At 47.1% G+C, this 13966-nt stretch overlaps 1 protein-coding gene across 7 annotated transcripts in view; it reads right to left on the bottom strand.

Annotated features, from left to right (window-relative positions):
- The window catches only part of CCDC141 (coiled-coil domain containing 141), a 190201-nt gene that overhangs the window by 75930 nt on the left and 100305 nt on the right, over window positions 1–13966 (bottom strand). For all 7 annotated transcript variants that reach the window (XR_013228011.1, XM_077319571.1, XM_077319574.1 and 4 more), the window contains one exon: window positions 10183–10377. Coding sequence is in view for 6 of the 7 variants with exons in the window: in XM_077319571.1 (XP_077175686.1) it covers window positions 10183–10377 (195 nt within the window). In the remaining variant the exon portion in view is untranslated. The remainder of the gene's footprint in view (window positions 1–10182; window positions 10378–13966) is intronic.

Below are 13966 nucleotides of genomic sequence, written 5' to 3'. Positions count from 1 at the left end.
GGCCTCCAGAACTGCACACAGTACTCCAGGTGTGGTCTGACCAGTGCCGTATACAATGGGACTATGACATCTTGTGATTTTGATGTGATGCCCCTGTTGATACAGCCCAAAATGGCATTCACCTTTTTTACCGCTGCATCACACTGCCTGCTCATGTTTAGTTTACAATCCACAAGTACCCCAAGGTCTCGTTCACACACAGTGTTACCTAGAAGCGTATCCCCCATCCAGTAGGCATGCTTTTCATTTTTCTGACCCAGATGCAGAACTTTACACTTATCTTTATTAAATTGCATCTTGTTCTCATTTGCCCATTTTTCCATTGTGTTCAGATCTTGTTGAACTCTGTCTCTATCTTCCGGAGTATTTGCCAGTCCTCCCAATTTGGTGTCATCTGCAAACTTGATGAGTAGTCCTTCCACCCCCTCATCTAGATCATTAAAATGCAGCCGCACAGGTATTCTCAGGAACCCAGTGGACTGCACACATGACACCAGAACTTGCCCAGCTGCATTGGCTCCAGATTGGGGACTGGATCAGGTTCAAGACTTTGGTGTTAACCTTTAAAGCCCTTAACCAGCCTTTCTCATTTTTTTTTTACTTTTGAGAACTCCCTGAAACATTCTTCAGGCTTCGACAAACCCCGGAAGTGGCAGGATCATGCAGAATATGGTTGGGAAGCACAGCTGTGTAAATGTCCACCCGGGGTCCCTCCCATTCCCACCCCTTCCAAGCCTGTCATTGGCCATTTTGGGAGGACAGGTAAACATAACCATATAATGTCATGTCACCCTATTTAACATTGTTTTTACAATATATATATATATATGTGTATGTATATATATACATACATACATACATACATATTAACTCTCACCCTTTCAGTTAACCCTTCCAGGGCCATCAGGAAACCCCAGGGTTTCATGAAAACCTGGTTGAGAAAGCCACCCTAAACAGTCCGGAACTGGCAAATCTACAGGACAGCCTTTTCCCTAATGAGTGTTAAGATCAACAGACCGAAATCTGCTTACAATCTCTGGCCCACTGGAGTTGAAATGGGCCTCGACCAGGGTTAGGGCCTTTTCGGCCTTGGTCTCAGACTGGTGGAACACCCTGCTGAAAGAGATCAAAGCCCTGAGAGGCCTTAACCCATTCTGCAAGACCTGTAAGAAAGAACTGTTCCACCAGGCCTATGGTCAGGGCCTGGAGAGACCATCAAGAAGTGTTGGCCACATTTCTAGGAACTGAGAGAAGCCCACTCTGAGAACACTAAACAGCCCTCTGTCAAAACTAGCGGGGGAACTGAGATGATTTTACGATATTACTGTCGCATTATTATGTACAACAACATCAGAGTCCAGAAGCACCTTTAAGACCAACAAAGATTTATTCAAGGCATGAGTTTTCGAGTGCATGGAGGTTTCCTCAGACTAATGGAATAAATCTTTGTTGGTTTTAAAGGTGTTATTGGACTCTGATTTTGTTGTACTACTTCAGACCAACACGGCTACCTACTTGACTAAGGTGACCAGATTGTCCCACTTTTGGAGGGACATCTGGGGGTACCTGGCAAAATGTACTTATGTTGAAATTAAATATATATATATATACTAGAATTTAAGCCCGCTGTAGGCCGAATACAGTGGGCGCTAGGCGTTTGTTGCTGTGGTCGCGAGCGGGGGAGACCCACCGTCGCCATGGTGGGAAGAGGAGGGAGAGGGAGCATTAGCGGTGTGTCAGGGCGAGGGGGCGAGGCCGCCATCTTGTTTCGAGCAACGGGATCGAGCGGGCGGGTCGGCGTTGGAGAGTCTGGGCGGGGATGGTCCCGTTGGCGTTGGTGGCGTGGCAGATCGATTTGGCGGCAGAGGAGGTCGTTTGCGGGCCACAGAGATGGGGGGAAGTGGCTTGGCATGCCGCTAGTCGGGGAGGCAGCAGGGCGGCGGGGCCATCTGTAGGCGAGGCGGCGGGGAGTCGTGCTGGGGAGGGAAGGGCGATGGTTCGCTGCCGGGAAAGGAGCAGGGCGGCCGCGTCTTCGACGCGCCCACCCTGCTCCTTTCCTGGCAGCGAGCCATATGGGGACGGAGTGTGTGCAGGTAGTCCGGGACGGGCCAAGTGGCCAATAGGGAGGCGCACATAGCGCGCCTCCCAATTGGCCACTTGGCCCCTGGTTGGCCCTCTCCGAGTTTTTATCCCAGACGGATCCCGCCCTAACTTCTCCCCACAAGCCCTTACTACTTTATTTAGTCTGCGGTGCCCTGCACCGCGGGACGTTTAAAGATATTACAATACTATTTTTGCATTCTATGCGTTCTATAAAACTTTTTGTTGCTCCATATAGACCAAAATTTTAATCAAGACCCCCCCCCCAGGTCAATGGGCTTTACCAATGTTAAAATCTGGTCACCTTACACTTGAATCTATATTATTATGTTGTCGCTCATCCTAACCTGCACTGGAAGGGAAGGTTTATAAGAAGAAGAGTTGGTTTTTATATCCCATTTTTCTGCACCCCCACAACGCTGCCAGGGCGGAAAGGTTCCGCTGCACAGTGGAGGGACAGTGTTAAAAAAAAATTGTACGAAGGTGGGATTGTGTAATAACACAACCCAAATTTTAAAATAATGCCCCATTCAGCACCACACTGCTGAGACAAATGGGTCATTTCTTGTCCGTGCTGGGATGCCCCGTCCACATGGGCCTGGGCCAGCATGGTTGCTGATGGTGCCTGCGGGGAAAAAAGAAATGCGGATTATCAGCATTTCCTTTCCATGGGGCAATGGAGGGCCTAAAGTGAGCCAGGGCCAGGAAGGGGCTGGGCTGGTACCAATGTCACGTGGAAGTGGGGATTAGCCCTGGCCTTGCCTCCCCCCCCCCCAGTGGAATCGGTCTCACAAAGCAGTCCTGTCAGGGCTCTCTCTGCCCCTCCTCCCTCACAAGGTGCCTGTTATGGGGAGAGGAAGGGAAGCCGATTGTAAGCTGCTTTGTGACTCCTTTGGGCTGTGAAATGCGGGGTATAAAAAACAAACTCTTCTTCTTCCATGGCACAGAAGAACTTTCAGCAGGGATCCTGTATAGCAGGGCTCCAATGTGCAGGCTGAATCCACCTGCCAGTCCACCTGAATAAATGAGGAAGTTTTTTATGCATACTGCTGGGTTGTGTCCTCCGCTAAAGAAAATGCCGAGGCCCACAATCCATTGCTCTGCTCCCGGAGCTCTGGATCAAAATGTCTATATTACCATCAAAAACTTGAACATCCAAGTATGAAGACATTTTATTTTCCTTACAAACAAAATGTCGTCCTTGCAAGCTGACCCAGATGACCCAGAATACGCAGGTATGTTATTTGGATTGTGGCAGCGTGCACAGATAATCCCCATTGATAACATTGTTTTCCATATTATCGGATTTTCCTTTATCGCAGGCAGAGTTTTCTGATACAGGCGTGAGAGGGAAGTGAAGTATCATCCGCAAAAAGGGCAGCAGAGACAGGCAGGGAAATGCTATTTAGGTAAATGTCAGGATACAAATTATCAGCTTTTTGATTTCACAACGTAGACATTTTTCTAAGCGTTGTACAAGATTCAGGCCATGAAGGCTGTGGTGCGAGGGAGAGACAACAACTATGCTCAGAATATATCCCCAGTTGTGAAGTAAATGTCAGGGGGAAAAGTGGTCGTAGAAACAGTACGTTCTCTCTCCAGGGCCCTTTGTAGGGCAGAGATTCTACCAGTCCAAGTAGACCAAAGAGAAGGATGTGGGGAGCAGTGCAGTAATTGCTGTGGGCGATAGTAAATCGGAGGAGAGTTGATTTGTTTGAACTCTAGCATGGAGAAGGCTTCTGCAGATTCCATGGACAGCAAAAAAGTAGGAAATACCAGAGCGCGTAAAGCCTGATCTATCACTGGAAGGCAAAATCACAAAACTCCGACTCACTTACTCTGGCCATATCATGCGATCCAACTCAATGGAGAGAGCAATTATGCTAGGACTGGTCAGTGGTAAAAGGAAACCGTAACAACAAAGAACACGGGGGTTAGAGACGATCCAAATGGACCAGAGCATTATGCAACTAAATGAAGCGGTGCAAGATTGGAAAAGGTGGAGGCAGCTGAGCCATAGGATCGCCAAGAATTGGACATGACTGAATGGCTGATATCATCATAGTAGTAAATCAATGGCAATGCAGGTTTCTGTGATTCCCTTGTCTGCTTTCTTTTCCCCAGACTAATCAACTGTAGACTAAAATCACCAGTAGAGGTATTCTGTGGCCTGACACTAAAGCTGATCAGTACCTTGGATTTTAGTGCCAGCCCAATGTGGTGGACAAGAAGATCTACTAGGCAGAGGATAGGCATGCCAATAGTACAGTGGTTTATGTCCAGTTAGAAGGTCAAAGCACGTAAAGAAGAGACTTAGTGACTTTGGGCCAGTCACTTCCCTCCCGCCTCATAAAGTTATGCAAAGGAAACATAGCGGACCAGGTCCACCACACTATGAGCTTCATGGAGAACAGGAGGTATGAACAGCTGAGCAATCAACACAGCTGTTTCTTTGGAAGTTTTAAAGCAGAGGCTAGATGTCCATCTGGCAGAAATGCTGATTCTGTGAACCTAGGCAGACTGTGAGTGGGTGAGTAGGAGGGACTGTGTCAATGCGCTTCTGGTCCTTTCTCGCATGCCCAAGGAAATTCCAATCGCCACTTTGGGATCGGGAAGTGAATTTCTTCCAGGCCACATTGGCCTGGGACTTGGAGGGGGCATCATCTGAGCATGGAACTGGGGTCGCTGTGGGTGGGCAGGTAGCTGTCAATCTCCTGCATTCCGCAGGGAGTTGGACTAGATGGCCCTGGAGATCCCTTCCAACTCTATGATTCTACGACTAAGGCCAACAGAAAAAGTAAATGCTTTCAGGAGCTTCTCAGAATCTCTGCTCAAGTCTGTTGGGTAATATTATTGGCATTTGCAGTACACGTACTAATCAGGAAGCATGTACAATTTACAGCTGAACTACAAATCTATATGTCTATCTTTTGTTTCCAGCATGAAGGCCTGGGTTATAATCAAGAAGAAGAAGAGGAAGAAGAAGAAGAGTTTATTCTTATATGCTGCTTTTCTGTCCTCGAAGGAGTCTCAAAGCAGCTTACAATGTCCTTCCCTTTCCTCTCCCCACAACAGTCACCCTGTGAGGGAGGTGAGTCTGAAGGTACCCTAATATTACTGCTTTGCCAGAACAGCTCTATCAGGGCTGTGACGAGCCCAAGGCCACCCAGCGTGTGGAGGAGAAGCAGGGAATCAAACCCAGCTTGCCAGAGAAGAAGCCACCACTCTTAACCAGTACACCAAGCTGGATTATGTTGCAGAGTTTTATTGACTTCCGTGTAAACATGTATATGATTGGGCTAGAACAGTGGTCCCCAACCCGCGGGCCGCAGCCCAGTGCCAGGCCGCGAAGGCCTTGGCGCCGGGCCGCGGCTCCTTCTTCCCTCCCCCCCGAAGCGAGAAGCTCGCCAGGCCGCGAGCAAATCGGCCGCCAAAGCAGCCGATTAGCCCGCAGCCCGGCAAGCTACTTATTTCGGGAGGGGAGGGAAGATAAGCTTGCTTTAGTGGCCGATTTGCTCGTGGCCCAGAGGGGCTGGGAGGGGGAGCCACGGCCGCCGGCATGGCGGCGGTGCAAACGCACATGCGCGGACTGCCGGGCACAAACGCGCGTGCACGGCAGTCCGCGCATGCGCGTTTGCGCTGGGGCTGCCACGTGTGCGCGGGCCCCCGGGCCGCCCTCTCCCCCCACTACGCCACAGCGGTCCGCAGCGAGCGTAAGCTTGCGGACTGCTGGGCTAGAAGACAGAACCATCGTGCTCCACATGGCTCCCAAACCCTCTGATTAATTTCAATAGGGCTAATGCCCAGAAGGATGTTTCAAGATTGCTTGTCACTGAGACAGGTTTTTCCACGACAGCTGCAAGGCCCTTTTGGTTGACAAGATGATCCTCTCATAGCGCTACCGTTTCACAAATGGTGCCAGCTCAACGTAACACGACACTTACCATAATAGCTCTATTCTCCAGCTAAACTCAACGTTTTGTTAACCTAATCCACCTATCTGAATGTTTTTGTTTCAGAAAGAATCTGTATTTTACTTTTAAAAGCACCTCAAGCAGTACTGTGTGTGCTCTTGATTAATAAGAGAGAAATAAAATTCCTCATTTATCTGTTGCAGCAGAACTCGGGAGGCGTCAAGAGAGATAAAAGGCGTCAGTAGAATAACTTTGAAATGACTATAAAATGTTGTGAAGGTGTCTTCTGTTTCTGGAAAGGCAGGCACTGGCTTTCACGGAAGACAATTTCCTTCTATAGCCTCCGCTTACACCACGGGGCCTTGAAGCAGAGTCGAGGAAGAAACCGCAGACAGGCTCCGCCAAGCACGTTTCCAAATATTAATTAAGGTCGCCACCCGGACTGTGCAATTTTTCAATGTCTGCTGGACCGGAAAATGATAAAAGAATCACATCATCCGTGTTTGTACCCCACTGATGGAAGTCGGTGTTCTTGTAATCCGAAAGTAGGCTCTCTCAACCAGGGTTTCATGAAACTCTGGAGCGTTTGACGGCCCTGGAAGGGTCTCCTTCATGGACGGGATTTAACATTTATCAGGCGATATGACCATATATGGGCATGTCAAGCAGCCCCCCCCCCCCGGACCACTGATGGGCCTGGGCAGGGGAAGAGGAGGGGCCCTGGGTAAGTACATACACAGTTATGCTTCCCGACCATATTTGGCACGATTGTGACACTTCTGGGGTTTCTAGAAGTCGGAAGAATGTTTCAGGGGGCTCTCAACTGTAAACAAGTTGAGAAAGGCTGTCCTAAAGGGATGGCTGGATCAAATGGTGGTAGTGATGGGGGCTCCTCCATGCTTTATCATTTCTTTCTTACCATCCCCACCATTATCATCAGTGTTGAGATAACGGTGTCTTTGGTGACACTGCTGTCACAATGTGGATTGCTGTTGTGGGGTGGGGTGGAGGTACTGCCTGACCTATATTGTGGCGCTCCCTACATTCAAGTAGTTAGGCAATACTGAGCAAGGTAGAGTAAAAGTGTGTCAGTATAAGACAGTGGTGGTGAAACTGTGGTTCTCCAGGTGTCCATGGACTACAGTCCCCATGAGCCACAGTTTGGCCACCCCTAATATAAGGCAACCTCCTCAAGAGACAAAGAATGAATTGGGGATGTGTGCTGCAAAGTTATCTGATAAGATGCTTGATAACTTCAGGTGCTAGGAATGTGTTCTGATAAAAAATGTTATAGTTTTGGATCTGGGATTACAGGAGGACAACGTTACTGTTTATTCCTGGTTTTTATGTGGGACAGTACCAATTCAGGATTCAGATCGGTGCCTTTTCTTGGGTTCCAGAATGTTGGGACTCTTATTTCCCATGGGGGAACCAATTCCAGGGTGTGGTGCAGCCGTTTTTAAAAACCGTGGCACGAAATTTGCACAAAACACAGTCCTCCCTCTAATCTAAGTATGGGCTAACTTTCAAGAAGAATGGACAACCAGTTTGATTTTACAGACCTCCCAAGTAAGCCCCCCCCCCCAGCACCATCCTATGCATTGTTTCCTGTGGGGTGGGAGAATGGTTGGATCCTGGCAGGACAGCTGCAATTTAGTTTTAAAAAACTAACAAACCTGGCTGCATCCGGTTTAGTGACTGACAATATATATAAATTTTTTATATCCCTGCACAGAATACATCTGCCATCTTTCCTTCCTGTTGTTGTTGTACAGTCCAGCTTCCTCCTGGGACTCAAGGTGGATCACAACAGCAGAATAACTCCCATAAAAAGCCCTGGAGAACTGGGGCAGATATTTGGCAGAGAGTGCCCATGATCCTTTACAAGGATCCACCTGAAAGGGAGAAATGCCATTGCCCAGAAAACCAACAATGGCAAGCACTCATACCTTCAAACAGGATTGCCTGGGCCCTCAGAGTACTGGGAGGCGGTGGCAGGTACATTTATGAGGAGCAGGGGCATTGACGGGGAATTCGACAGGACATTGACAGCATGTAAGAAGGTCTTTGATTTTTCTTCTCTCTTGTAAGTTACGTGAAAAGAGATGATGGGGCTGTATCCAACCTATTTATCAACAGGAGCTTTTTGACTACCGAAATGGTATTCTGGGTGCTGAGGGGCCTGTGTGGGCAAAAACCACATGGGATGGTGGCTACACTAAAGCCGGGGAAATCAGAAGGGGGAGAAACTATCAGGATCCAACTCATGCCATAAAGCGACCAGATAAAGATTCCAATTAAACTATGTCAAAATGAATTTGTGAGGTATCCCGAAGACATAGCTGGGATGGAAGTTTAGGAAAATACTTTTAAAATCCACTAAACTGAATAAACAGAGGACTTATATACTAAGTTGGGCTGAGTGAAACGTCAACGTGCGATCCACAAAACTTCTCAACTGAGGAGCATTCAGAAATATAGTATTACGAGATTAGTTTCCTGCTTGTTGGGGGTTGGAGCTACAGAAACCTCAATAAGCAGTGTAGCACTTCTGGAAGACCTTCGTCATTTTAATTGGACTTTCAATGCACAATCAAACACTGAGCAACAGTATGCTAATTGCTCCCCCTGGTGCTTAGAGTATAAACTACTACAAGCAAAAAATCCTGGGACTTTTCCCCCTGGCTTTGGTTGCCAGCATAGAAACATATGCAAATGAAAGCACTTAAACCAAGTCAGGAATGGGAAATAAAGCAATCATAAGTATGTAAAAATTGTTTGATTCTCCCTTATAGAGGCAGCTCCATAGGCAGGAGGCAGCTACTCACATGGTTCCAATGAATCACTTCCTCTTCCTGCCCTCCTTCAATCCATGGTGTATCTAGGGTGGGGCAGCCAGGGCACGTGGCCTGGGCTCCAGTTGATGGGGGGCACAGCCATAAAAACTGAGTCAGGATGTTGGGTGGGGCTTGATGATGCAGGAGCGGCCAGGGACATGGGGCGGCCTCAGTGCAGGGGCTGCTGCTGAGCCAATGCACCCTCTGCAGGCCAAGCTGAGAGGACCAGGAGAGGAGTCACAGGGCCACAGCAGTAGCAGCAGGCAGGACTGGGGGCTCTGCTGGCACCAAATCAGCCTTCACATGAGGGAACGCAGTAGGCGCCAGGATCTGGCAGGCCTCACTTGAGTGGTGGCCCCCTGGAAGGGGAGGGTGCAGTGAAGGTCCAGATTGCAGCAAGGTAGCCAAGATCTCATCTCAGAGCTCAGAAATCAGGGGGATGTGGCAGAAGGAGCACCAGAAGCCAGGTCCATCTCCCCTGACCCAGGCAATGACAGCAGTGGTGACCAGATGCCAGCCATATACCTCATTGGCTAGGGCGTGCAGCCAAGGGCACTTTGCAGGGATCCTGTCCCCACATCACCAAGCCCCACTTGCCTGCCTGCCTTAGACACCAAACAGGCTAGGTACACTACTGCATCAATAGGATCCTAGAGAAGCTAATCTCAATCAGCAAGTACTTTACTTCCATAAAGACGACACAGTTGTATTTGTCAGCTACTTTCACACTGCTGGTATATATATAGCCTTGGATTAGGATCCTACAGGAGTTCCTGCTCCATCTTGCCCAATTCCCATCCATACTATACCCCTTGTCTCCAATGATATCTAGGACAGCCGTTTCAGTGGTCGAAATTGGACCCTCCTCCTTTTTCTACCAATGGAAAAGCTGCTAGGATCAAACCCAAGTGCTCTTAAAGGGGAAGCTCTGAGAGCAGTGTTGATCATGTTGACCTCTACCGCCTAGTGCCATTCCCCCCCCCCCTCCCTGACATGGTGCCAACACGACAGCATCAACTTTACTCAGAATTGGCTTCAGATTTTATAGCAAAATCCCATTGGCTACATAACTTTATCAGAAAACCCAATGAGAGTGAGGGCAATGCTTTCCTTTCTTATTGATATTGCAGGGAGAAGGAAATAGTGCTAAAGGTTGGACCCTGTCTCTGCTGCAGATAAAGGGGGGGGGGGAAGACAGTTCAAGCCTGGCTCTCCCCACAAATCACTAAACGGACACCTTTACAGCCTGCAGGCAGCATGGCAAATTGGGCAGGGCCATGTTGGCTCAGACCTACCCGAGATCATCATTACAGAATTCTCTTTTCACTAACCTTGTTAGCTGCCCTGAAGAACTCATTGCTCTCTTGTAGCAAGGCTTCCTTTTCCTCCATATGACGGTTTACCTCCTGTTGCAGCAGATTTATTTTCTGATTCGAGAGCTTGAGGTGCTCTTTCTCCGCATATTCCTCTGAAAACAGGATCTTGAGCGCATCAGATTTTAAGTCCTCCACCGTGCAGTTCCATTCCTAGAAAGAGAAGCCCCGACTTGGTCACTGTTGAACTTCTCAGCCTTTTGAGGGAATCTTACAGTTGCTCTATCAAATTTGGAAGCATACAAATGGTAGAAAGGGACATATATTTGTAGGTATTACTTTGGCAAATAGGTTTTTTTGGCATGATTAGTATTTGGAGGTATACCAAGTGGTTTCAAGGGAAAAAAACATGTGGTATATCACTGTTGATTTCTCCCCCTGCTGGCTGGCTCTCTGAAACTGTTCTGCACCTAGAACAGCCTTTACCAAGCTCTTTTACCACTGAGAAACCTGTGAAACATTCTTCAGGCTTCAAGAAACCTCAGAAGTGGTGCGGTCGTGCAGAATATGGCTGGGAAGCAAAGCTGTGTACACACCCACCCGGGGCCCCTCCCCTTCCCACCCCCTCCAGGCCCATCACTGGCTATTTTGGGAAGGGAGGGTAGGTCAATGACCATAATTGTCGTTTGTTGTTGTTGTTGTTAGGTGCGAAGTCGTGTCCGACCCATCACGACCCCATGGACAATGATCCTCCAGGCCTTCCTACCATTCCCCGGAGTCCATTTAAGTTCACACCGACTGCTTCAGTGACTCCATCCAGCCACCTCATTCTCTGTTGTCCCATTCTTCTTTTGCCCTCGATCGCTCCCAGCATTAGGCTCTTCTCCAGGGAGTCCTTCCTTCTCATGAGGTGGCCAAAGTATTTGAGCTTCATCTTCAGGATCTGGCCTTCTAAGGAGCAGTCAGGGCTGATCTCCTCTAGGACTGACTGGTTTGTTTGCCTCACAGTCCAAGGGACTCGGAAGAGTCTTCTCCAGCACCAGAGTATCACCCAATAAATATTTAACGCATTTATAAATATATATACAAATAATTAACTCCCACTCATTCAGGAAACTCTTCCAGGGCTGTCAAATAACTCCAAGGTTTCACAAAACCCTGGTTGAGAAAGCCTGGCCTGCAGTTCCTCAAAAGGAAGTTCTCAGTTACAAAGCTGACAATGGCTTTAGTAAACAATCCTGTTCTCATTGTTTTGTTTGCTTTCTCTGGGCACTGAGACATCTCAGAGGCTAATATTTATCCAGGTTGGTCCCATTAGAATGAAAGACTATTCCAGGATTATGTCGTACTTGTAATACTGGCTTTATCTGCATACTAATTGAGCACAGGTGGAGGCACAAAGGCCTCCAGATCAAATCCTTGGGATGTGGAGAAAGAGAACGCCAGAGAGAGAGAGAGAGAAAGAGAGAAAGAGAAAGAGAGAGAGAGAGAGAGAGAGAGAGAGAGAGAGAGAGAGAGAGAGAGAGAGAGAGAGAAAGAAAGAAAGAAAGAAAGAAAGAAAGAAAGAAAGAAAGAAAGAAAGAAAGAAAGAAAGAAAGAAAGAAAGAAAGAAAGAAAGAAAGAAAGAAAGAAAGAAAGAAAGAAAGAAAGAAAAGGATCCTAATCTAGCATCATGGAACACAGTATGGAACACAGTAACTAGCACTCTGGATATGATCCAGTTTCATACGTCTTCCTCAGTTCGTTCATAAGATGAATTACACGTGACCACACAAAACTAGATTCAACAGATCATGGTCTCTTAGTCAACAAGAAAGGGTCCTTTTGATTTTCCGTCTGTGTCATTTTGATTTTCTGGTTCAATATAGGGCAGCTTCATGTGTGTTTATGTTAGTTCAATGTTTGGAGCAAGAGACCAACAAACAGCTGGTACAAGGATGTCTATTTGCATTTGCATAACATCACTTATCATTGACATGTTGATTAATAATCCATAATGTTTCTATGGCCCAAACATCTGTTCCTATGGAGTCTTTATTAGGAAAGTGGCATACAGAAGGTCTCACAATGAATAATAATAAATATAAGCAGAAGCACTCAGCATAATTGTTGCAGGGCACTGGCATAAGTCAGCACACGGCCCATATTTAGATAACTACCAACCAGTCATGTCCATCATCTCTCTTTCTGTCAAACATCTCTAAGAAGCTCTACAGTTTCACAAAAATCTTTGCCAGCCATGTTTCCCTTCCCATACTGGTTATTCTAACACCCCATCTACCCCTCTAATATACTTTAGCAGAAATATTTGGTTTTCTTTGCTAAAGAGCCAAATCTCGTCCCATACGGAGCCATAGGTTCCAGATTCCTCACACTGAATAAGGCACTTTCAATCCACTTCGAAACTGGATTTTACTGTGTGAAATGGCAAAATCCACCTGCAACCCATCACCTGAGTGCATTCAAAGTCAGCTGAAAGTGTATTATTCAACATGTTTGAAAGGGGCTGTCCCAGCAATAGTTCCTGTTTTCCCCCGTCTCTCCTTCTCATTGCCAGTCCAAATGTTGCACCTTCTTCAAACAGACCAACCCATACATGTCTCTTTTCTTCAGCCAAGGGAGAGCAACCCCCTCTAGTTAGGGTTGCAGGTCTCTTTAACAGACACCATTAAAGAGACTGCCTTGTCTCTTTAACAGACACTTTCATTCCTCACATGTTGGAAAATGCACTTCCAATGTGCTTTTGTGGATAGATTTTCCTGTGCGAAACAGGAAAATCTGCTTCTAAAGTGCATTGGAAGTGCATTCTCCAACCTGTGCAGACTCAGGGAATGAGCAGCTGAAACATTCCACGGCATGGAGGTAAATAACATCACCTGGTGAATAATATCACATTATGCCTCTATTAAAGGGTCGGGACATGTCCCCATCCCTCCCCCCCGCCAGATGGCAACCCTACCTATTTGATCAGACCCATTAACGTACACCATAAGAGGTCATACTTCTAGTTTTGCCAAAAATCATTCCACCTTCTGTAAGACAGAACAGAGGCTAAAAATAGGGGACAGACCAAGTCATCAATGCCAAGCGTGCGGCGTCAGATAACGAGGCCGTGTAATGCCCACTCTACTAAATAAGGATTGGCAATAACAAATTCAGGGTGGGCAACACGGCCGCGAAGCAGTCATGTGCTCTAAGTGGCCTCTAAATTTACATCACTTAGGAACCAAACAATAGACAATCCAACTAAAAACGCAACAGTGTGTGGCCTGTTATTTGACATAAGAACGCAATCAAGAATTTGTTACATTTCACTCGCGGACAATCCGCAAAAAGCTTTGCCATGCGTGCCTAAGTACTGTGGAATTTAAGTACTTAGCAACGTGCTTCAGTCCCCTTGGTTTCAAATAATGGGCACGCCTTTCTCCTTCAAAAGGGACAGTGTCCAAGTGTCTGCTGCAAATGGTAGGGCATTCAAAAAGGGACACTGTCCAACGCCCTCTGCCCTTTGCTATGAAGGGAAATTATTGATGTGTGTACATTTCAGCAGGGTATGGAACAGTTCTATGAACACACAGCACTTTGTGTGCACAACAGACCTGCTAAGCTGGTTAAACTTGCCAGAATTCAGTCATACTCTTACAAATTTGTTTGCAGAAAGACATGTTTCCCTGTTTATAGAGGAAATGACGGTAAAAAATCGATGTTTACCAGTCATTTAAAAGATTGTTGAGCCAGAAGACCATAGCTCGGCCTTTCTCAACATTTCTTTTACCATGGAGAAACCCCCAAAGACATTCTT

Source organism: Paroedura picta, chromosome 2 (genome assembly GCF_049243985.1).
Source record: "Paroedura picta isolate Pp20150507F chromosome 2, Ppicta_v3.0, whole genome shotgun sequence".
Taxonomy (NCBI): Eukaryota; Metazoa; Chordata; class Lepidosauria; order Squamata; family Gekkonidae; genus Paroedura; species Paroedura picta.
The sequence above is the reverse complement of the archived record's forward strand: the minus strand, read 5'-3'. Positions and strand labels throughout refer to the sequence as shown.